The 26,123-nt window shown below is 34.5% G+C and overlaps 2 protein-coding genes across 2 annotated transcripts; one reads left to right on the plus strand and one right to left on the minus strand.

The window, feature by feature from the left end:
• Positions 1-240: 240 nt before the first annotated feature.
• LOC126779138 (uncharacterized) lies at positions 241-22,744 on the minus strand. Its single transcript, XM_050502996.1, has 6 exons — positions 22,641-22,744; positions 4,661-4,758; positions 4,176-4,289; positions 3,399-3,513; positions 1,918-2,059; positions 241-511 (listed from the first exon to the last, which is right to left on the minus strand). The coding sequence occupies exons 1-6, from the start codon at positions 22,645-22,647 to the stop codon at positions 340-342; spliced, it is 648 nt and encodes a 215-aa protein (XP_050358953.1). The 5' UTR covers positions 22,648-22,744; the 3' UTR covers positions 241-339.
• On the plus strand, positions 12,280-14,836 carry LOC126779101 (uncharacterized). The gene is made up of 2 exons (XM_050502939.1): positions 12,280-13,575; positions 14,738-14,836. The coding sequence occupies exons 1-2, from the start codon at positions 12,474-12,476 to the stop codon at positions 14,803-14,805; spliced, it is 1,170 nt and encodes a 389-aa protein (XP_050358896.1). The 5' UTR covers positions 12,280-12,473; the 3' UTR covers positions 14,806-14,836.
• Positions 22,745-26,123: the final 3,379 nt, after the last annotated feature.

Consider the following 26,123-nt stretch of genomic DNA (forward strand, 5'->3'; position numbering starts at 1 on the left):
ACACGAGTGCATTATTCAATGTATTTTTTGTGCAAGCAACACCAAACATTATTAACGAATGAATTTCGTTTTTTTTATTTGTTTATTTTATGAACTATATAACATAATAGCTTTATTGAAAAAAAATGAGTATAACAAAGGCTTTGGTGAATTTATAAATAAAATCACAGTTAATATATAAATTATGAAAAATAAAATCAAGTAGCTGTTATCATTATTGCCAGTTAAAAAAACAAAAATCCTCTTAGAAAATTGTTCTTTGGAAATAATGCCCTTATTTTTGCGTTACATAAGTTCTCATTTTATAAATATTCTGTGTCTAGTATCAGTATGTTCCCCCTACTTGTAAACAATGAATTCGCTCTTTAATTCATCTTCTCCTTCTACTGCGCATTTAACATTGGCTTCAAAGTCACACTGTTGGGATACATCATTAAAGTACAATCCATCTGAGCAGTACACTGATTGCGGCACGCCATTTATACAGCGCCAGTATCGTTGGCAGTCCCCTCTGTAAAAAAAAAAAATATGTCAAGAGCTGGCCAGCTCCGGATTTATGCTTCGACCTACAATGTACCAGCCGAGGAAGCCCACCCATCGAAAATAAATATAATTTTCCTCTAACTGCTTCGAAATGGGGGATCAAATTGTTAGTGCCTAGGTCCTTGGAACTCTAAGCCTGGACCTAGATCTAACTCTTACCAATCTCAGAGTTGATTCTACTTTTTTTTTATTTATTTTTTAATATGTAAATTTTTATTTCACAACGTATACAGTACAGTAATTTTAATAATATATAAAATTAAAATAAAACGACTAATTGTCAATATATCGCAATCTAATCGAAACGTTATCGTTGCTAATTAACCGTTTCCCTATTCAGCGTTTATTTTTATAATCTGCATAAGTATATGCATATTATCTGCTTAGATTTTTTTTTCATTGTTTAATTAAGTCTTTTATATATGTATATCTTAATTGTATATTCAACTTTTAAATATTAAATATTTTACCCGGTTATTATGCTTCAATATTTTTATTTAAATTTAATTGACCTTAAGACATTGCGTCGTACATAAGGCGAGTTTCAAACTGGCAAGTTCTACCTATATACTAGGGTTCAAAAAAACATCAGTACTTTTTTATTGTGAAATAGTCTCGTATGGGGGGGGGCCTAACGTGCCCCTGACAATATGTATACAAAATTTCATGTCAATTGGTAATTTAGTAAACAATAAACAAACTAAACAGTCGCTTTTATAACATTATTCAGTCAATACGCTTACGCATGACACCTAATAAGTACTGATGTAATCTGTGACACACGCTTGCCTAAAAGATACTATTGCAAAATAATAAAAAAAAACTAAACATAGTATGTGACGTAAAACGTAATAAATAAATATACTTGTTTTGGATAATATTTATATACTCCATACCGTTTTGGTACGTAGTGGAAACACTCTAAAATTAGAAACGACGTTTTTGCCCAGATAGATACGGGCTATAAAATGTTTCCATATACTAACTAATATTGGGGGAGTTTTTGGAATAAAACTCCAATAATTTTGATGAATGCGAAGTTAATGCCAAGCCATCTGTTTGAATACATGCCGTTGTCCTGATGCGAGCTTGTTTGGGTAACTATTAATTAAATAAGTTTAAAGGTAAATTTATATTCTAAATGGCTTTCGACTTTTATAGAATCAATTGCTTAAACCAAAAACATATTTTTAAATATATTATAACCCAACCCAAATATCAGCAGGATGGTAAAAATAACTATTACGATTATCTACAGCATCAACAAACCCATCAGGCTTGTGGAAATAAACTCCAGGTCTTCTATTTAAAATGTGATATTTACCTAGAAGTGAGACAATATTATTTGTTACTACAAATCAACAATTTACTTACTTATATGGAACAAGTCTTGCAGCAGAGTCAGCCCTTTGGCAGTTCAATATACTGTTGAAGCTTGTAGACTTCGCAGGTGATTCGATACTCAGAGGCCTCACACTGTTGACGACAGTTTCCGCTGTTAAACTACTAACAGAGCCTGGAATTAAATAACCTTTATTGCTAGAATAAGTGACGATAATCACCGATTTTTTTATGTGATTAATTTCGTGCTAGGAAAACATCATGAGGAAACCTGCATGTGTCGGATAAAAGTCTGCATTCTGTATATTATTGGATCAGTGTGGCGGAATAAACTTCAAACCTCCTCGAATGGAGAGCATGTCGTATAGTTATGTAAACATTTAAAAACATAATTTGTATGTAATTACTTATTGTCAAAAATAACTACAAACTTTATCTCTTAAACATACAAAACACAGAATATTTTAATAAAAAACTTTTAACTGTGAAACTTTAGAGTAAACAGCATTTTTTTTTTATAGAATAGGAAGGTGCACGAGCATATGGGCCACCTGATGGTAAGTGGTCACCAAACGCCCTTAGACATTGGCATTGTAAGAAATGTCAACCATCGCTTATAGCCAATGCGCCACCAAACTTGGGAACTAAGATTTTATGTCCCCTGTGCCTGTAATTACACTGGCTTACTCACCCTTCAAACCGGAACACAACAATATAAAGTATTGCTGTTTTGCGGTAGAATATCTGATGAGTGGGTGGTACCTACCCAGACGAGCTTGCACAAGCCCTACCACCAGTAGGTTATTTATTTGGTTATTTCATGACAATCGACATGACGGGCCGGTTGGCGTGGTTGACAGATACTTGCCTTTCACGCCGAAAGTTGTGGGTTCGATTCGCACTCAGGACAGACATTTGTGTGCATGAACATGTCTGTTTGTCCTGAGTCTGAGTGTAATTATATATATAAGTATGTATCTATAGTATATATATGTAGTATATCAGTTGTCTGGTTTCCATAGTACAAGCTCTGCTTAATTTGAGATCAGATGGCTGTGAGTGAACGTTCCAGGATATTATTAATATATAATTTATAATAAACCATTAATGAGTGTGACATTTTCACGTTTTACTTCTGTGTGAAAAATAAGACATCCAGAAAGAATATCAATCTCCACAACAACTTCAAATAACAAAACAATCGAGTATGTAATATCAAGTTCTAAGGTTTGTACTTATTGTTAAATTACTTTGAGCAAATTCTAAGCATTCTAATTGTATTTGGAAATGGTGTGTTCTCCTATTGGGTGTGCATATTTAGTTTTAAGTAAAAGTAAAGCATCTGTTGGATATATTTTTTGTGCAAATGTTGGAGATACATAAAACAATAGATAAATAAAAATATCTGCCATTAAAATTGGCTATATAATATTGGTAAAAATATCTGTGCTCGTTGGCACAACTAAAAGCCATTAAACTAATAATTTAATCAATAATATATGAGAAATGTTAACCGTCATATGATTTGTCCATTAACCAGTCAAACTCCTCTTCTCCAGAGCCCTCAATGTCGTCTTCCTCTGGTCTAGTGCGGAGGTTGCACTTTGTATCCCGAGGCCAGTTACAAGTCTAGAAAATGATAGTTAAGCATTACAATTAAAATTAACCATTGCCTAACGATCGAAACTTAAATCTATCTGTTACGTTTTCACGTCTAAACCTAAACACGAGGCTTCGATAGCGTGGAATTCAGCTTGTGACGAAAATCCCCAAAAATGGCCATTTTACCGAACATAATGCCTGTTTAAATTATAGTTATAATATTAGACAGAGCAGTAGTATTAAAAAAAATGGTTTTGTTAACTCGCAAATAGTTTATTTTGAAATTACGCAAATATATTTGTTTGTATAGATTTGACACATAAAACAATTAACAACACGAGGTTAAATTCAAATAGAAAGAAGAAGGCTTAGAATGATATAATAAGCAACAAGTTACATAGAAACAAAAGAATATAAGATCAACACGATATTAATATTGAATAGAAAAAGTAATTAAATGCTTATAAACGTTGCTTAACAGCTGTTTGGTTAATTACTGATTACGTTCTTTCTGATATTATTGACCTGACATTCGAGAGAAGAAAACACAGGCATTGCAACTAATCACTCACCAAATAAGATTAATAAATGAAATATGTTCAAATATGACTGTTCGATCCAGACAATAGCCCATTGAAACAAAATTGTCTTCTAAAAATAAATATGTAGATATATAGGTGTTGATTTACCTGTAAATCAAAGTCAAATATAAGTCCACCACTACACGCGAACTCAACTTCTTCGCCGTGTGCGCACATGAAGAACTTGGAACAGTCCTCAAAGTGTGGAAGAAGCAGGAATATCTAGTAATAAATACAGAAATTAATTATAATCAAAGATACTTAAGAGAGATCATATCCTGAAAGAGCGGAGACAGTGGTAGAAAGAACACGTAAATTTTGAATTAAGGTTCAAGCACAAGCACCACCATTGTGCTTAATATGTGTTTATTATTAAGCAACATGGTGAAATAGATTCCATTCTCGTCGTCTTGAATTCTGTTATTTGAATTCAATTAATTTGTGTTTCAAACTTAATAACATTTTTCTTCCAAGACGTGCTATTCCTGTAATTATTTCCAATTAAAATTTATAAAACAAAAGGCCTATCCGGATGTGATCTTGAATGACCACTAAAATTCGTAACAGATTATTACGGAACTCGGAACACTTACTTGTCCTCGAGGGTCGCATGATAGTGTGTTTGGATCGACACCTGCTAAATTCCCTCTGACGGCGACGAACAGCGCAAAAACGAATGGAAGAATTGTTACTGTAAAGAAAAAAAAATTAGAGACCAACAATGCGTAAATATAATACTTTTTATAAAAACAAGCTTCTGTTGAATCCTCTTATCAATTTCAAGTAGGGCTTCGTACAAGTCCACCAGACAGGCTTGTACAAGGCTTTTCTGTTCTTTCATATTCTACTGTCAAACAGCAATACTTAGTATCGTTGTGTTCCAGTTTGAAGGGTGAGCGAGCGAGTATGACTAGAGGCACACGGGACATACCTACCATTAGTTCTAAGTTTGCAGAGCCATTTTCTTAATTATTTAATTTGCTAGTTATTTAACGAATTTACTGAAAACCTTAATGTGTTATGTAATACATAAATATAGCACAGTGGTTACAACACCCGAAACTATCCTGGAGATTACGGTTTCACTGTTTGATTTGAAGGTATATATCGTGTTCTGATAAAAGATAATGTGTTGAATATAAATCCACATATACCGTGGTCGAATTAGCTATGAAGCTTCTCAAAAGAGTCCTCAGCTCAGCAGCTGGATATCTATCGACTATTATTAACTTGAATATTGTCGAATCTTTAAAAAGTACTGAATTGTCTACAATCTAATCAATATCCTTGATTAGTATTGACACACACACACAAAGCTACGTGTAGGGTCTATGTCAGTTCACACAGTGATAATTAACACGTATACAGTGTAAATAGACAAGATTTTAGGCTATAGTAACATTAGTACATAACTATAAGATGGTATTGTCACCAGCGCCAGAATTATATAATTGGTTAGTAACTCCGGTCACATACTAAGTCCTACCGCGGGTATATTTTCAATCAAAGGCCGTATTAAAAAGGATTATCCGTATTTGATTTTTTATCTAAATTTATGTAAAGGAACACCGACTTTCGGCGTCATATCGCCGCGATCGCGATCATCAAAATATAATCATCAATCATAAATTTATCTATAATCGTTTAACTACATAAATTGCAATTATTTACTTATTATTCTTTTAAATACCGCTTCTTCGTACATAGGTGCCAAGGCGCGGCATAGATCCTATAGGCTATAGAGCCCATTTCATGGTATTTGCTGATAGCTATGCTATAATAATAATGAACGATTTCGGCCACGGCGGCCAATCTCAAGAAAAATCAGCCGACTGCGCAGGAGATATTATAGTGCCAGGTGTGTGCGCAAACAAAGGTGCACTCTTTTCCCTAGCTCTCATAATCCGATGGGACGGCAACCCGACACGACCGCATAGAGTTCAGGCGCAGGACCAACAACTTCACGTGCTTTCCGAGGCACGGGAGTGTATACACTTCCAACTTCCAGACTCAGGGCTGCTACTGAGAATTTTCTGACAGAAAAACTCAATAACTTTTTATTGGCCCGGGTCTGCGGCCTCACATCAAGCCATTAGACCAACGAGGCAACAGCTATGCTATATTAACACTACAAACAGTTCTTGATTAATATATCTCTATAATATTTATAACACAGCACTGTTCCAATTAAATACCTATATCCTCTTCAATTTTACATCTCAAGTCCCGATACCATCTTTGCCGTAAAAAGAAACATAATTTGGTTATGGATCCATAATAAATACCATAGACTAATTAGTTTTAAACTAGAGAAACCTTCTCTTCAAAAGGGAGAGGAGGCCTTAGCCCAGCAGTGGGACATTCACAGGCTGTTACTGTTCAGTAACAGTACTAACTACTAATTAGTATTAGTTAACTAATTAGGTTGAATAGAAAAATATATCCTTCCAAATAATGACTGGGATAGTCATTGTGTAGTATGAAATATTAAGTAAATAAAGAAAAAAGTGTTATTAAATAAATCTAACATTAAATATTTATTGTGCCCAGCATTGCGAATTAAATAGTCAAACAAAGAACAATGTTAATATATTATCAATAAATTTCTAAATGACATGATAAAATTCTAGTAAGTAATTTTGACAACCTTCCCAGCTGGTTCGTCAACCCGTTTCCAGACACTGGCATAGCTCAACAGTTACATTCGTCAAATGTTTTGCGGCATACGGCTTAATTTTAGTCAATGAGCTTGTCATTTAAAGTGTTTAAAAATGTCTTAGTTTTTTAATAATGCTAAATAATACATATACTATATATATATATATATATATGCCGTAAATATCATTCTTGTTACTGTTACACGCGGTCAGGATTTTGTACAGCAGCTATTTTTAATTTTTATTTGTTTATATAAATGCCATATATATATATATTATGTTCAAGGTAGGCGGACGGGCAAACGGGCCAAACGTTACCACCGCCAAAAGAGGTCAGTATATTGATGCTGTAAGAAATATTAACCATTACTTATATCGGCAAGTGCCACGAACAATGGGAACCAAGATGTTATGTCCCTTGTCGTAGATCGTCGATACTGGCTCACTCATCATTCTAACCGGAATGAAAAATACTAAATATTGCTGTTTAGCTATAGAATATCTAATGAGTGGGCGGTCCTCAGACGGTCTTGCACAAAGCCCTACCTTTGTTTTCCTCCGTACAGAAGTATCAAGTGTCATAAGAATATGACAATGAAATACTACTGAACGTTGCTTGCGATAAAATTAACATAAAGAATTACTTTTTTAATTAATTGATAATAAGATACGTCAAAGTATATTTTATTACATTAATCGAATTACGATCTATCGATATCGATAATGATTATATCGATATCGAATCAATTCTTTATATTTGATATTTTCATTACATGTGTAGTGACTAAGAAATAAATGTAAAATTAATAATTTATTTGTAATTAGCAATGTGATAAAATCGTTTAAATTAATACATTAAAAATCATACTACTCATGTTTTTTTTTTCATATCTTAGCATTATTAGCAAAGGCCACCCGGTGAGAGGTCATCGCCAAAAGACATTGGCGTTGTAAGAAATATTAACTATCCTTTACAACAGCAATGCGTCACCAACTTTTGGAACTAAAATGTAATGTCCCTTGTGCCAGTTGTAACTAATGGCGCAAGGGACATTACATCTTAGCTCACTCACCCTTCAAAAAATATATTTCCAAGAAACTGGTCCACACTTCTGGTGACCCACGAGCTGGCGCTTATTTAGCCCAAAGGCTGAGTCTAGCGGTGCAGAGGCAATAGTGCCAGCGTCTTGGGTACAATGCCACAGGACAATCTATTAGACAGCGTGTTTTTGCTTTAAATTTGTAATGTGTATTTTGTTCTTTTTATTTTGTATTTTATAAAAAATGTCTGTACATAAATAAAAAATGAGTTAAAGAAAATAATAAATACCATAAACATTATCTTCTATTAATCTCAAATAACATACAAATATCAATTTATGTATTACATTAATAACAATATCTATAGCTACGAAAATTATTGTTATTATATATATTATTATCAATATCATTATTAGCAGTAAGGAAGCAAGCAAGTAAAAATATAAATAATATTAATATTCTTAGTATTATTTTCTAGATTATTTTAATTCTAGAAAATTTTAAGCTTCAACAACAATAAACAATGATAAATAGTTAAATGACACGAAACATAGAAATTAATTTATTACTATTGATAAAAATAACGAACCGATTTGCTAGCAATAAATCATATTTAAAACTTGATAAACAAAAACTAATTTCAACGAAAAATATAGATAATACACACACACACACATCTAAAAAAAACAAAGAAACACCAAACGAGGTACGAAAATTGAATTCCATCTATGTGACGAGTAAAACAAATAAACAACTTTGACCTTCGAGAAAAATGACGTTTATTATGTCAACGAAATAGCTAACGGAATTTTCGAATTAAAATGAAACGAACTTACTTATAAGTTGTTAAGTCAAATAAAGAAAGAAAATATTCTGTAACAAACACGGAATTCGTCGCAGAAAACGGTCGTAAATGCCAGAAAGTGATGATGTCGCAACATTGACCATAATAATCATAACATTTCATGAATACACGCATCAAAATAGTATGTCACCGTCGATAAGGCGGTTGTCAACATTTCAAGAGTGAGTAAAGAAGTGAGTCTGTTAGCTGTTTCTAGTACATAATTAGCAGAGCTATATCATGTTCATGGAATATGTAAGTACGATTTTTTTGTTGTCAAAACTGTTTGGTTATAGCTACAGAGTGTAGACGTAAGTAGTACATTTTAATTTAACTAATAAGTAAGGGTCCGCCCGATCGATTTCACCCACGGCGGCCAATCATAAGCGAGATGAGGCAACTGCGCAGGATATATTATAGGGCACAAGTGTATGCACAAATAGAGGTGCACTCATATTATACCGATGGGACGGCAATCCGACAGGACTGGAAAGAGTTCAGGCACGGAGTGTACACACTTCCAACTTCCAAGTCCCAGACTGCTACTGAGAATTTTCTGACAGAAAAACCCAACAACTTTTTTATTGGTCCGACCTGGGAATTAAACCCAGGACCTCCGGGTCAGCGCCCTAATATCTAGCCACTAGACCAACGAGGCAGTCAGAATTTAATTAAAAGTATGTCGGTAAAGCAAGTCTTCGTTAATAAAGTGTCTACCGAAAGTTACGAAATAATTGTTCCATAATTCTGCAAGAATATCGCCACAGGTGGTATTGAAAACATTTTATTTACATAGGATTTATAAATTTAATTACTACAATAATTGAATAGCGCCAAAATAGAAAAATAGCGCCCTATGAAGGCGGATGTCTATCTTCCTCTCTCTAATTCCGTTTTATTCTTCTTATTATTATTGTTCAGGTTTTAAAGGTAAATTAGCCAATACAGGGTTATAACATCATCAGTTCACGGCCATCATCAGTACGGGTGAATATTTCTCACAATGCTCTCTACAGGTAGTATTGATTTACCATCTGGTGGCCAACTTGCCAGTCTGCCTACCTATTATATAAATAAATAAAGGTATGTAGTTGTCCTTGTAGCACTTGAACTATCAGCAGTCGTGTCAGATTGTCATCGGTATTTGAGGGTAGTCTGAGTAACAATAACAGCCACAATGTCCCACTGCTGGGCTAAGACCTCCCCTCCCTTTTTGAGGAGAAGGTTTAGAGCTTATTCCACCACGCTGCTCCAATGCGGGTTTTAGAATTTCAGTGATATTAGACACATGCAGATTTCCTCACTATGTTTTCCTTAACCGTCAAGCACGAGTAGAATTATAATAACAAATTAAGTACATGAAAATTTAATATCGCTTGCCAGGGCTTGAAACGATCATCGGTTAAGATTCACGCGTTCTTACCACTGGGCCATCTCGGCTTTTTTTTTTGGTAGTCTGAGTATATACACGTATTATATAAAGGCTATCATGGCCGACATCAATAACTGGGATGTATTGACTTCGGAACTTCGGACTTCCTAGAAAGAAAGGAACTACTGGAACTATTATCTCCTTTGAAATCTAGCTAAGAATCTAAAGCCTTAACATCATTAAAGTTATCTTTTTTATCGTATTACAATTTCGAGGCAGCCAAACATATCTCGATCTTGATTGTAATCAAAAATTGGGAAAACAAAACGTATTATAATTTTATCTTTTTAAAAATGTTTTCTATAAGAGGCGGTGTTGTTTGATGCAATTAATTAAAACACATGCTAATTACAATTAACATATGTTTTATAGGTATACTAGCGCTGTACCCGCGGCTTCGCCTGCGTCATAATCATTAGAAACCAATTTCCACTTCTCTTTTTACAATGAAGGATTTTCATACAAACTTTCATCCACTTTATCACAACATACATTTCAGGGTTACATTTTCAAATATCCTTCCTAAGTGCTAGCCTACTGTGTATAAGGAACTCATTTGCAAATTTTTATGGTTCTAGTAATTTAATCATTCAGTCGGTTATTATTTTATATAAACAAATTATTAATGTTTTAGTGTGTAATATAGATATGTTTTTATTTATATTTTACCGTAAAAATATTTGATTATTTTTAAATTTAGATATATTGTAGAATGTAAATGACTATAATAAAACAATCTGACATGATTTATACCATATATTTTATTATATATATATGGTAACATATGTACACAGATTAAATCAATCAACACAGATAAATAATAAAATCTAATCGCATTGCGGTACACCATTAATGATAATATTCGATTTATTTCGATATAAATAAGTTACGCAAATTATTTAATCATAACTAACAAACAGTCTTAATTCCCAATCATCATGAATACACTGCATATTTTTTGTACTTATAGATATTTTATGTACTTTAAAATTATGGTACCGAAAATCGATTAGCATTGCAAGGCATTGCAGTCGAAATCTGTATTATATAAACAGGCAAAGACAGTTAAAACAGTTAAATTCTCTTTTGACGACCGATTTTTTTTTTGGTAATTATTTTAAGCAAATGATAATGATCTGTAATGTTATATAGTTTTAGAAATAATTATTAATGTATATTTCTAATCAATATTATTATTATTTAATATAATATTACAGATAAATTGATAATCTTACATTATTGTAGAATTTGGCAGTAAAAAATATATGAAAAGACCATTATTTTTCGTTCATGTTATACAAACATTTGCGCGAAAGCCCATGAAAGCCGTAACGTAAAACGCAAGCGTCAATGGTTTCATGGTTTGTCGTTCGCATTTCACAACAATGGCGCTGGGTTAAACTGTTTTACTATGAAATATACCGTAAACGATGTACACTATTTATAATAATTTTGTTTAATATAATAATATAATAGTTTGAATACCCATTGATTTTTTTTTCTGTAAGTATAAAATAGAAATTATAACATTTATAATTAGTTATTTATCATTATTATCAAGGCACTTGACTGATGTTATCTGACTTCGATTTGAATTTGAAACGAATAGGTAGTTAGGTACAATGAATAGGTAGGTAGGTGTATTTTGTTCAACACGTTTCAATACGGTATTGTACCATACAGCCAAAAAAAGCCAAAAATTAATGACATCACTGGTTGGAAACTATTGGTGTATTATTTATTACTAATTGTGGCGACAAAATAACTAAAAAGTTTTGGACGTAGGGTCGTGGCCTTATAATGAATATAAATATTAGTAAAATGAAGTTAAGGGCTCGGACTTACGGTTTTATTTTTTTAGTGTTTTGTATATTGTATTGGATTAATAAAAAGATAAAAACCTTTAATAAAAAAGATTAAAAATATTAAGGTTAATCTGCGAGGGTTAAGCAATATAAGAGATAAATTAATTAAAAATTTGGCATTGGGATTTAAAGACAACAAAGATACCTATTTTTAATGTATGTTTTATTACAAAATAAGTGTCAATTTCATTACCAAATTTTTTTTATTAATATTTGCAAGCCAAAAATATTTAAAATTAAAATTATCGAAATCAAACATATTCAAATATTTTGACACTTGTTTTAGGCGATATATACTTTTTTTTAGCACCAAGTAGCAAGAGCAACACCGAAACTGATTAGTACTTTGTGATTATGATTGCACTGACAAATGTCAAAAAGGCAACAATTTTATTTTTAATTGTAAATAATACAAGCTTGTTTTAATTTTTACGTAAAAGTATATGAAATATTAATCGGTGTTTTTATAATCAAAACTATCTTAAATGAATACTTAATTATACATATTTTTTAACTTTGAAATTTATCGAAATCTTGTGTAGTGTTTCAAAAAATAATTTGTGCATAATGTCCTCATCAGATTCTGATGACAATATTTACGGTAATATAGGAAAAAAATTACTCAAAATACGTCAAAATTTCCAAATTGAGGAGCCTTACGAAGAGAGTCCTGCAGAAACGAACAAGTCTTTTCTTAATGATAGTTTCTTAGACGAATTAGTGGAAAATTCAAAAAATATAGCTCCTATGAAATTAAATTCCGATTTGAGTTCTGCAACACGAAAAACCAAAAGGAAAGCCACGGGAAAACCGAGTAAACGAGGTAGAAAATCTAAGAAGTCTGAGTCTTCTATTGATAGTGATGATAGTTTAATTAATGATGTTATTTTCGCTACTTCAAGTAGTACCCGAACTACCAGAAGTAATAGTAAAAGAGGTGGTGATAGAGGCCTAACCACATCTAGAGGCTGGGACTTAGGTAGAGGCACAGGTAACAGTAGAAGCACTAGAGATACCAGTAGAGGAAAAGCTAAGAGAGGTCGTGGGAGAGCTAGCAAAGGTAAAAACAACCAAATAACAGATCCAGAGATGCAAGTTTTCCCCACTTATAGTATTGGAAACACCGATGAATATCCAGATGCCTTAGAAGATGTAAAATTATTCAGTTCAAAGCAGAACACCAATGATAATGATGTCATCGAAATAGATGATATAGTCGCAGAAGAAAATGAAGAGCTGTCTGTAAAGGTTTACTGGCAGAGCATAGATGTATACAAATTTAAAATAAGAAAGTATCAAAAACTAACACAGATTTTTGAACATTTCTCTAAACAAGAAAATGTTACCACAGACAAACTCTTGTTTACATATAACGATATGATATTGAAACCAGATGACTCACCGGATTCCATAGATTATAATATAGCTAAGTTTATCGATGGTGGTATTGTATACAATAATATAGCGACACTCACAACAAAAAAAAGTACAAATGTAAAAAACAGTTCAGGAATTAAAATCAAATTCCAATATTCAAAATCTAGAAAACCTTTTGAGATGTATATTGAACGGGACGAGAAGTTGTCATTAGCAATGACTAAATGTGCTGAACACCTTGAAGTACTGTTAAAAAATTTAAAATTTGAATTTGACGGAGATATCATTACAGGTAAATATAAGAATGACTTCTTTTAATTTTAAATAAGTAGGTAGTCTGCCAATGGCCACCTGATAGTGATAATTGGCAGATTACTGGCATTATAAAAAGTATTAAACATCCTTTACATTTTAGAAGGTAATGTCCCTTGGGCTTGTACTTACACTGGCTCACTAACTTTGGCTGGTTTTTTCCTGGTGGTAGGACTTTGTAAAAGCTTGTCTGGATAGGTACCACCCATTAATCAGATATTCTACCGCAAAACAGCAGTACTTGGTATTGTTGTGTTCCGGTTTGAAAGGTGAGCGAGCCAGTGTAATAACAGGCACAAGGGACAAAACACCTTAATTCCTAAGGTTGGTGGTGCATTGGCAATGTAGGCGATGGTTAAAATTTCTTACAATGCCAATGTCTATGGGCGTTGGAGACCACTTACTATCAGGTGGCCCATATGCTCATCCACCTTCTATTATAAAAAAATTAAACTCACCCTTAAAAAACTTAACCCAATACAACTATACTTAGTGCTATGTGATGTAAGAAAAAATTCTAACTACTGCCCATTATGTCAATTATTATTTACTAATAATTTCAATATACAAACAACATCTATATAGAAATTTATACATTATCTGCCTAAGGTGTCATTTCGATCCATTAGAAAAATAATGTAACATTGAAACTACAAAATGCTATTACAGAAATACTTAAAAACTTCATTTTGTTCAATCCTTCATGCGTCTTCTTCATTGTCAAGATATATATTAAAAAAACTTATAAGCTTAGGTCGTTGTTGCTTTCACAGACTCGACGCTTTTTTCACACTTAATCATAAACGCATGTCGTGTCTACATCAAGAGAAATGTAATCATTTGAATTTTTTGATTGTCATTTAGTTTTGTAGACCTATGAACATAAAATAAAAAAATAAATATTGTGGTTGAATTTCATGATAAATCATGACAAATCATGACGATTTGAATCAATCAATCAATCAAAATATACTTTATTCAAGTAGGCTCAAGCACCTTTGAATTGTTTTAAAGAATTATAATAATGTAATTTTGGAATATACTCTTCCTGTGTGTTGCCATATGTAATGGGCGTTTTTTTAAGAGCCATAACATAACTACAACTTGTGAGCTGGAAAAAATGACATTAATTATTTTTGCAGGGACTCAAACGCTGGAAGATTTAGACATGGAGGGCGATGAATGCATTGATGTGAAAATTGTGAGGTGAAGTGTTGTAATTATAAGGTTTTTAAAAATAATTTTAGCTGTTTTATTTCTTTTTTTTATTATCAAGGGTCAGTACTCAATAAGAATTAAATAACGAATGACGGGTTTCGAAATGTATTAGGGTTGCCATATTCGAATTCCAAACAATGAGAACTGTTTTTGTTTAAATTATAATTAATATTAATGTCTTTAAGAAAATACTTAATATAAAGTATATTATAATGATGCCTAATAAAAACATGGAGGCACATTAAAATAGCATTCATATAATAAAATTAAAGAAATGATAGACGAAAGTCACGTTATGTTACAGGATCGGGTACAGACTAGATTCTACCGAGAATTAGGTACCGGCAACAAATTTAATAGATTAGCTTTTTCTCGAGTGAAATACATAATAAATTATAATAAAATAAATTATAAGTCGTATATGTAAATCAACGAATATCGACTCTGACCTTTTTATCATATATATATTTCTATATATATATATATACAAATAAATAAGTGTTTATTTGTGATTTCAAAATTAATGCCCCTTTTTTCACAATGATAAAATTATCTTTATTTCGATATAAAAATCAATCGGTAAACAGATGAGTAGAAATCGCTATTCCTCACCTGATTACACGTGGCAGCCCGGTAGTAATGACAGGAAAAAGGTAGGACGACCTAATTGTATCATATTCTTTATATTTTTTACGATTGGTATAAGACTCGTGTGGTTAGGGCATGGATGAAAAATATAAAAAAAAAAAACATTGAAGATAGTCATGAGCATATTTTATTAGGCAACCTCATCATGATATGTTTATTTAATTGTAAAATTTAAGAAAAAAATATTTTCATTCGGTAAGCAGATGGGTGAAGGTTAACTCAAGTTCAGATTTTGTACTATCCAAATATAGAATCATTACACTTGCTTATTGCTTGTCAAATTACTACCACCGGCTCGTAAAAAAAATACCCCGAACTGTAAAGAACCTGCGAACGAAAATCATTGGATTTATTGTTTTCTTAAATCACAGATAACCCAAAAAAAAAAGTAGACCAATTGCATCAAAACTGAGTCATTTAGATTTCATTTTATTGGACGAAAACACGGTCTAGACATTTATCAGTATGACCGAGATATAGTCTATATTTTCTTTTAATCAATGTTTTAAAACGGTAGATAAGCCAAACGGTAGATTATCCAATGGGGATTTCATCAAAAGGATCGATTGATATATGTGTCCCACCTACTCAATCATTGGGGTACTGAATTAATAAATATATAACCAGGCAAGTGCGAGTCGGACTCGCCACTGAGGGTTCCGTACCACCACACAAGACTGAAAGATTCACCAAGTTATTTTAAGATTTAAATTTTTCATAGGTTTTCCTTTAATTTGTTCGTAAAAATTAATTACCTTAATTTTTTTTTAAACAACAAATTTACGGTTTTCGGTGTTTCCTATACCTGTGCTTTAAGATATTGCTTCTTACAAATGTCATGATTCTTGGTCAACGGGAAATGCGTCATAAACAGCCTTATCTTTTGCTTGCGTAGACTTAGAAATTTTATTTTTTCACAGCTTTTAGGGACCGCAATATTTGGTATTCATTTCAACTTTATACCTCTACGCGTTCCTGAGAAAAAGGTCTTAATGGACAGATAGACAGATAGGCAACGAAGTAATCTTATAAGGGTTCCTTTTTTCCTTTAAAGGTATAAAACCCTAAAAATTAATATTATTTAAAACATACCCAATATAATAAAATACCTTATATTACCTATCCACATATCATATTATCAAATCGTTGTCCACTGCTGAACATAGGCCTCTCCCAAGGTGCGACAAAGCTCCCTGTCCTCCGCCTTCCGCATCCAGTTGGTGCCCGCCACCTTCTTAAGGTCGTCGGTCCACCTGGCTGGAGGGCGCCCTACGCTGCGCTTGCCGATTAGCGGTCTCCACTCTAGGACTCGTCTGCTTCAACGGCCATCGGTCCTACGACATACGTGACCAGCCCTCTGCCACTTCAGCCTGCTAATTTTGCAAGCTTTGTCGGTGACTCCGGTTCTTTTCCGGATAATCTCATTTCTGATCTTATCCTTCAAAGATACTCCGAGCATAGCTCGCTCCATAGCACGCTGAGCGACTTTGAATTTGTGGACTAGTCCCGCAGTTAGTGTCCACGTTTCGGCACCGTATGTCATGGCAGGTAAGACGCATTGTTTGAAGACTTTCGTCTTCAAACATTGCGGTATAGACGACTAGAGGACTTGACGAAGGTTGCTAAATGCTGCCCATCCCAAGCGAATTCTTCGATCGGCTTCCTTCTCGAAGTTGTTCCTACCGACTTATATCTATGTATTATCTGTCCTAGGTAGGTATTTTCACTAACAACTTCGAGAGGTTTCCCCTCGACGTATATCGGTCCCGGCACGACATGCCTATTGAACATGACCTTGGTCTTGTCCAAGTTTATACCGAGACCGACACACCGGGAAGACTCGCCTAGGCTACTCAGCATGTCGGTGAGTTGTTCCAGCGACTTTGCTATGATGACGATATCGTCGGCAAATCGAAGGTGTGAGATGTACTCGCCGTTTACATTGACTCCATACTCAGTCCAATCCAGCGTCTTAAAAACGTCTTCCAACGCGTTGGTGAACAGTTTCGGGGATATTACATCCCCCTGTCTCACCCCTCTGCGCAATTGGATCGCCTTCGTCTTACAGTCCTGGATGTGGGCAGTCATTGTAGCGGCGTTGTACAGACATCTCAGTACCTCGATATATCTCCAGTCGATATGACATCTCTGCAATGAGTCGAGCACTGCCCAGGTTTCGATGGAGTCGAAGGCTTTCTCGTTGTCCACAAATGCCATACACAGCGGCTGATTGTACTCTTCTGTCTTCTGTACAATCTGCCGAACAGTATGGATGTGGTCCACGGTGCTGTAGCCTGATCGAAAGCCGGCTTGCTCTGGGGGCTGGAACTCGTCAAGTCGTCTGGCGAGACGGTTCGTGACGACTCTAGAGAACAGTTTTTCAAAAGGGTTTTATCACCTTTCTTGAAAAACAGTACCACCTCACTCCCGCTCCACGTTTCCGGGGTCTTGCAATTTTGGATGATTTAATTAAAGAGGCTTGCTAGCTCTTTCAGGACCGGAGTCCCGCCTGCCTTAAGCAACTCTGTTGTGATTCCGTCATCTCCTGGGGCTTTGTTGTTTTTAAGCTGTTCTAGAGCCGCCCTAATCTCGCCTTGGTCAACGACCGGGAGCTCCTCGGAGAAATGGCGCATAAGAGGGGCGCGCTGGTCATCAATACTGATTCCCACAGGTTTATCCGATCTTGAAGAGAACAACTGCCCATAAAACCGCTCAACTTCTCCGACAATCTCAGGCCTAGAGGTAACGACCCCACCATTTTCAGTTTTAAGTTTTGTCAGACGCGGCCTCCCAAACTTGCGAGCGAACACTTTCGATCCCCGATTTTGCTCAATCGCAGCCTTGATGGCACGGGTATTGGAGCGTCGGAGATCGCGTCACGTTAGCGTTTTTATTGTTCGGTTTAAGGCCTTATCTGACAAAAACGATGGTAGTTCTCGTCGTTTTCTCATGAGCTCGAGTGTCTCAGCAGAGAGTTTTGGTGCGTTGTCTCTTCTCTGTGGCGGAAAACACTTGCGGGATGTGTTTTGCAGTAATTTGACCAGCGTGTCAGTTTTCTCATCAATGCTGCTTACGGTTTCCAACGCGGTGAATTGATTTTGAAGTTCCATTTGGAACTTTTCGAAGCCTTAAGCAGCTTGGAGCATGGTAGGTCGGAGAGTAGACCTCATCATTCTCGATCTTTCGGCTTTGAAGTCGATATTTAGAGTGCCTCGAACCAAGCGGTGATCACTTCCGGTATTAAACCTGTTGATCACTGTAACATCTCTAAATATGTGCCTTTTATTCGAAATGATAAAGCCTATCTCGTTCCTTGTCACGTTATCGGGGCTTCGCCAGGTCCACCTCCTCTGAGGCTTCTTTTGAAAGAAAGAATTCATCAAAAAGAGCCCATGCGCTTCGAGAAAGTTTACCAGCATTTGCCCCCTGTGATTTCTGCAGCCCAAGCCGTAAGGTCTGACTTTCGTTTCACCGCTATCTTGTACTCCCACTTTAGCATTAAAGTCTCCCATAACAACATTGTAGTGGGCCTTCGAGGTGTCGTTGAGGGCCTTTGCGATGTCCTCGTACATCGCTTCGACCACATCATCAGAGTATGTCGAAGTTGGCGCATATACCTGTACGACCTTCAGGGAGTACCTATCGGAAAGTTTTAGGATAAGGTACGCTACCCGGTTCGACACACTACTGATTTCCACAATGCTGCTAATGAGATCCTTTTTGAGTAAAAAACCGACACCACCCTGGGAGAGGTTATCACCTTCGCGGAAGTAGAGTAAGTTACCGGACTCTAGAGTAATCGTGTCCTCCCCCTGTCTTCGGACTTCAGATAACCCCAGTATATGCCAGTTTATATGACTTAACTCTACTTCTAATTCGGCGAGGTGATGGTCCAGCCTCATCGAGCGTCCATTGTACGTTGCCAAGTGAAGTCGTCTTATATGGTAGCCTGCCGTGAACCGGTGATTCTTAGCACCCCCTGTATATATAATAATAATGTTCTCCAGATGGATTTTGGCCACGGCAGCCAATCTCAAGGGAGATTAGCCAACTACGCAGGAGATATTATAGTGCACAAGTGTGTGCGCAAACACAGGTGCACTCTCTATTCCCTAACTCTCATAATCCGATGGGACGGCAATCTGACACGACCGGAAAGAGTTCAAGTGCAGGACCAACGGCTTTACGTGCTTTCCGAGGCACGGAAGTGTACACCATTCCAACTTCTTGACACCGAGCTGCTACTGAGAATTTTTTGACAGAAAAACCCAATATTTTTTTATTGGCCCGACCTGGGAATTGAACCCAGGACCTCCGGGTCTGCAGCCTTACAAGACACTAGATCAACGAGGCAGTCGTTCATATGTAATTACGACTCTAACATGCATAATTTAAAGTATCATATAGCGTAATATAAATTTAGAATATATATAGTATTAAACCGTAAAATTTACAACAACAAAATTGCTTAAATGTCAAATGTCATTGTCAAATCGACTGAGCCAATTCTAACAAATTGTCACTTTGTCGCAATCGAATCGAAGCGTGATCGTTGCCGTTTTTCCGTTTTCCTATTATTTAATTTAATTAGGAATCTTCCTAAATACTAATTGATTTCCTAAATCATAAAAAAATAAGCTCATCTGAGCTTATGATCTCAAAAAATCATATATTAAATATAAAAAATACTGGCGAATTTTTTTTTTACGATATCTGCAAAAATTAATTTTTTGCAAAAAGTTACGAGTTCTGAAATTCTTTTCTGGAGCGACCGATCGACGCCTGACGTCACATCGCCAAACGTCGCTCGCTCGCCCATACAAGTTCGCCTGTATTTTCGCGTTATTCTTGATTTTATTTATATTACGGTTAATATAAAAAAAACTTTAATATATTTATTATACAGTGCCATAGCTAGAGAGAGAGAGAGAGAGAGAGCACGATCTCACTAAGGAGGACGCTTTAGATCGGGCAAAGTGGAGGCAGGAAAGCGGATCTGGCGTTACTAGGCCAGGAAAACGCTAGGCAGAAGAAGAAGAGTGCCATAGCATACTAATTAAATAAATAGAACTCAGAAAAATTACTTCTTCTTCCAGTAACAATTTATTTCATTAAAAGTTGGAGCCAACTGTGGCATTAGTCACATCGCTTTGTGACTAATACCATAGTATGATTGCATCCTTCACATTCGAGATCGATAATCTTAATTGTACTTTCATCGGAAGCAAATACGATATAGAGCCCCATATATTATTGTATAATATAATATAACTATCGCGCGTAACTATCGCGCCCCGAACTGTGTACCTAAAATTAAAATGTAGGAACGTATATGATATTCTATATCGATTTTATCTTCTATCGAAAGCGAAAAGCACTAGTATCTCTACAAGAAGAGTACGTACGGACTTATTGCCGATCACAGTTATGATCAATCTGCGTTAACAAAAGAATAAAATGAACAATAATAATAAGCTCACGAATATATTTCGCGTTTTATGAAAGAATCCGCAATCATAAGATCGACTTTTGGTAAATTATTTGTTAGTCTACGTGAAAATACTGCCCTTTATTTAACATAAAATAATATTTTAATAATTGAAAGGACGTATGTGGGCGTCAAATCACAAGGAAGGATAAATTTTACTGGTGGTAGGGCTTTGTGCAAGCTCGTCTGGGTAGGTACCACCCACTCATCAGATATTCTACCGCAAAACAGCAATACTTGACATTGTTGTGTTCCGGTTTGAAGGGTGAGTGAGCCAGTGTAATTACAGGCACAAGGGACATAAAATCTTAGTTCCCAAGGTTGGTGGCGCATTGGTGATGTAAGCAATGGTTGACATTTCTTACAATGCCAATGTCTAAAGGCGTTTGGTGACCACTTACCATCAGGTGGCCCATATGCTCGTCCAATCTCCTATTCTATAAAAAAAAAAATACAAATTTATCAACGCGCGTATCGCAAAAGAGTCGCTCGCAATAACGATTGGGCTAAGTGACGTCACAGTCAAAACTGACGGAGCGAGAATTATACGAGAGCGCCCAAATTGATTTGTATGTATGTATATAAAAAAAAGTTTACATGATATAATCATAACTTTTTCACACATGATATTATAATCATGTAGATTTTTTTAGAACAAAAAAATTTTTTTTTTAAATTTACATTTTCCTAATTATCGACTATTGTTATAAGAGTTAAAAATTTAGTTTAGTTTTGACACAACGGTATATGTTAACATCATATCGGTTCGGCTCCGATTCTAATAAATACAGATGATTCAAAGTTGGATCGTAATTGAATCGGGAACGTATCGTAATATTATAAAGTAGTAATAAAAATATCGAATTAAAATAATATCATAAGCCAATCAGCTATTCACAAATAAATAAATCAATCTTCATAACGAATTTACATATTTTCCAAACATAGACGTTTTGCCCCCTTATTTTGTTTCTACAAAAAATTGCTCATATTGGTCGCATGTACAGTGAAAAGGATGGAATAAAATCATTGGTAATGTTTTAAGACTTTTTTTATATTACCCGCTGCCTCAGTTGTAAGAAAGAAAATTAAAAAATAAGTCAATAAAAAAAAATCATGATGTATTAATATATTAGTGAAGTATTTGAAATGGCGATTACAAATTACATTTTTAGGAAATAATTGATATACTTACATGATAATAAAAGTGGCTTAGCTAAGCAAATAAATGCAATGCGGAAAAAAATAGGGCCTGTGTCCCTTCCACGTGGTTCAAGTATAATAAAGTTATAAAAAGTTGGTGATCAAAAGCATAGAAATTGTAAATCTTTTTTTAAAACAAGTTGTGTATGAAAATATATTTTTAATATCTTGCCCCTAGGGTTTTTTTTTTTTTATAGAATAGGAAGGCGGACGAGCATATGGGCCACCTGATGGTAAGTGGTCACCAACGCTCTTAGACATTGGCATTGTAAGAAATGTCAACCATCGCTTACATATCCAATGCGCCACCAACCTTGGGAACTAAGATTTTATGTCCCTTGTGCCTGTAATTACACTGGGTCCCCCTCACCCACCCTGAGAACTCGTTACATTTTGTTTGCCTTAATTTATCACTCAAGACAGGACGTATTCTAATTTTAAATAAAGAAAAACGTTAAAAATTAATATTTATAATCTGTGTGCTTTACCTGTCATTTTAAAAATAATATTTAAGCACTATCACTTCACTTCACTGAACACCACATAAACTAATATTTTTCCCCTCCTAATCTTATATATATAACGATAGAACTAAAAAATGCACCTGGCTATGTCTGTATACTGACAACTCTAAGCGTATATTTTAGTTCGTTTCCAAAAGCACTTCGAGGAAAAACATAAAAACAATATTAATTAGTTATTTTACAGGAAAAACAGAATGATAAAAACAAAAAGACCGAGACAATAAATATAGGGAATTTTAAATTTTTTTCATTATTAAGTTGCAATAGAATAGAAGGTACGAAAAATACAGCCAATTAAAATTGATTCCCATTGTTATAGCAATTAAATAAATATCATATATATTATGTACCTCTTAAAACATATTTTTTATACACGGACAACCAATTTCATTTTGTTTTATATAAAATTAATATAAAAATATTTAAAAAAATGATATAGAAAAATATGATTTATATCTTTGTAATAAGAACGTTTCTATTATCTGTAAGTAACTAATAGCACAGATAAAACACAAGGAAGGTATTCGCTATTAAAGATTAATTATTATCAATGTATATTATTATATTACAATATACAAGTCAATGGCATTCCCATTTGCGAAATATTGTTCGAAATTAAATTAGTCATTTTGCGCATTTGTTTTTTTTTTTTAACAAACAATGTTTATCTATAAAAATTTCATAATATTAAAAAAAGGCAACGAATGAATTACATGGGAGTGAATAATCCGATTAATTATTTATAACATAATAATAATTATTATAAATCTAATGACACACATAAGAAGGAACATTTAAGTAACATTAAAATTAAAATAAATTAAGGGCCAAAAGGAGGTAGCCAAGCTGTGTGTGGCTTCTGTTTATCTTGCATGGTGTAATATCAGTACCAATATAAGTAATCATATACTATCCACCAAGGGGATGAAATTCGATCCCAATCATTATTAAATACTTGAAAAATTTATACATGAATTATGAACGTTCAAACATTTCTAGATTTCTTTTTCTAAAATGTTTTTATTTATAACACTATAGCTCGTCAATAGACACCAAATGAAAAAAAAAACGATTAAAAACAGGAGAGAATAAACATTTATTTGCCTTATAAAAAAAACACGACTTGATTGAATGAAATAATTTGCCAGTATCACTTGGAATTGTGTAAGGATTCTAACGATACATACATCCAAATATGTTCATGCATTAAAAAAGTTATGTTGGAATAAACAAAATTACATGAAAATATTAAAATCCATTTTGGGTTTACACGTAAAATGATTAAAACTAAGCTGTTTTGTCTTTGCCTATTTATATAAAGGATATTTTTACAAATTGCGCCGGAATTATTTTTTGGCATAACGATCATGTCGAAGATTAAGCTTAGATCACAGATAACACAATAAAAAATAGAAAATAGAACCCAAAAAAACCGATAATGTACTTTATTTAAAGCATAAATAAGGGCGCATTCCTCACTATCGCAAATGTATAAATTTTATCTGTCTTCTATAGAATTTCGGATAAAGCGGTGTCCTCTTGTTTATTTTAAATTACTCCCAACACTGTATTCGTAATAAATCAATTTTCCTTTTCAAATAAAAATTTGAAATTGAATTCTCATTAATTCTTTATCCTAAATTACTTTGCTTAACGTTATAGAATGCTCCCAAACTATGTTATTCGCAATAGTTTAATTTTCCCTTTAATTAAGATTAAGTACTTATGAAAACGTAAATTAAGAACAGTTTACAAGAGCATGCATACGAACTACAAATAGAAAAGTATCAAAATCAGAATTACAATATAACTTATATTGAAATTAAAAAAGTGATCAGAAAAGAACAGTAAAAAAAGAACATTTAAAACGAAGATACTAGAATTAACAAATTAATGTCGTCTGCAATAGTTACGTGCGCCGTGCACTTTTTTAGGCTCGCATAGGCGGGCCAAACGTTGGGGCGCCACGGTACCATGCGTTAGCGGCCCATTGATGCCCCCAAACATACGATGAGGGTTCCACTGATTTTTAGTGTGTATTCTGGAGCCCTCTCTGCTGGTGAGTTCCACATACCCCACACTTCATGTGGGGGAACGCGTCAATGCGTTTTTCCAGTAACAAAAAAAAGGACAGAAGTTAAATATCAAATTAAAAAGAAATAATTAATCACAAAATTACGAATTTAATATTCTATCATGACACGAACGGAACCATTCTAATTAGCTAATTAAGCGATAAAAATCATTTACAGATCACATCAATATCCTACACCACAGATAACAACTATCACGATAACCTCACGTAAAGAATAAGAAAAAAAACAAAGTCTGGCAGCAAAGAGGTGTATGCTGCTAGGCCTATTGACCACAGATAACCGCTAACAATAATGTCCTCCAAACCGATTTCGGCCGCGGCGGTCAATCTCAAGTGAGATTAGCCAACTGCGCAGGAGATATTATAGTGCACAAGTGTGTGCGCAAACACAGGTGCACTCTCTATTCCCTAACTCCCATAATCCGATGGGACGGCAATCCGACACGACCGGAAAGAGTATAAATAACAAAATGCTATCTATATATATTAAGTCCTTACATATGAAATTGGCGTTTTGTACGGGAGGAATATAAAGTCAATTTTTTTTTGTAAAATATATTTAATTAATCAAAATATGCACCGTTGTTATCTATGAACTTTTGCCATCTCGTAGGTAGTTCATTGATCCATTTACTAAAAAAACCATGGGGGCGAGAATCAATAAACTCTTTGAAGACGGTTTGGACTGCCGCATCGGAGTTGAATTTTTTTTCTTGTAAGAAGTTGTTCAAATTCCGGAAATAATGGTAATCTGTTGGAGCAAGGTCCGGGGAGTACAGTGGATGTCGCAGACATTCCAATTGTAGCTCATCTAACTTAGTGATTGTTTGTTGTGCAGTGTGTGGTCTTGCGTTGTCGTTAAGCAGCAGTGGCCTAGAGCGATTGACCAATCTTGGTTGTTTAGCAGCTAGTTCTTCCTTCATGGTTTGCAGTTGCTGACAATAGATATCTGCCGTAATCGTTTGGCCAAATTTTAGAAAGCTGTAGTGAACGACACCGGCGCTACTCACAAGTAACTTTTTCTGAGTCAATTTTCGTTTAGAAGCCTGCAGCTATCCTCACAATAGCCTATAATTCTTCATTTTCCACTTTGGTCTCCGGCCGTCCACGGGGTTGGTTCTGAAGGTCGAAATTACCAGAACGAAAACGTTGAAACCAAAAACGTACCCTGCTTTCTTTTACGACACCAGCGCCGTACACATTATTAATCCTTCGAGCTGTCTCTGCAGCACTGGTGCCACGACAGAACTCCTACTCGTAAATATACCGATATTTCATGTTTTCCATTGTGCGGTAATAAGCGACGCCAAAGAAAAAAATAATGAGGAAAAAACAAATGAATGACTGTTTTT

Source organism: Nymphalis io, chromosome 28, assembly GCF_905147045.1.
Source record: "Nymphalis io chromosome 28, ilAglIoxx1.1, whole genome shotgun sequence".
NCBI lineage: Eukaryota > Metazoa > Arthropoda > Insecta > Lepidoptera > Nymphalidae > Nymphalis > Nymphalis io.

Bases quoted from the DNA above. Each gene is read 5' to 3' on its own strand.
- LOC126779101 (XM_050502939.1), top strand. From the start codon at position 12,474: ATGTCCTCATCAGATTCTGATGACAATATTTACGGTAATATAGGAAAA. The intron at 13,576-14,737 runs GTAAATATAAGA...TTATTTTTGCAG, and splicing joins TGACGGAGATATCATTACAG to GGACTCAAACGCTGGAAGAT.
- LOC126779138 (XM_050502996.1), bottom strand. The intron at 4,290-4,660 runs GTAAGTGTTCCG...ATTTATTACTAG, and splicing joins CATGCGACCCTCGAGGACAA to ATATTCCTGCTTCTTCCACA. The intron at 512-1,917 runs GTAAGTAAATTG...TTTTTTTTACAG, and splicing joins GCAAGACTTGTTCCATATAA to AGGGGACTGCCAACGATACT.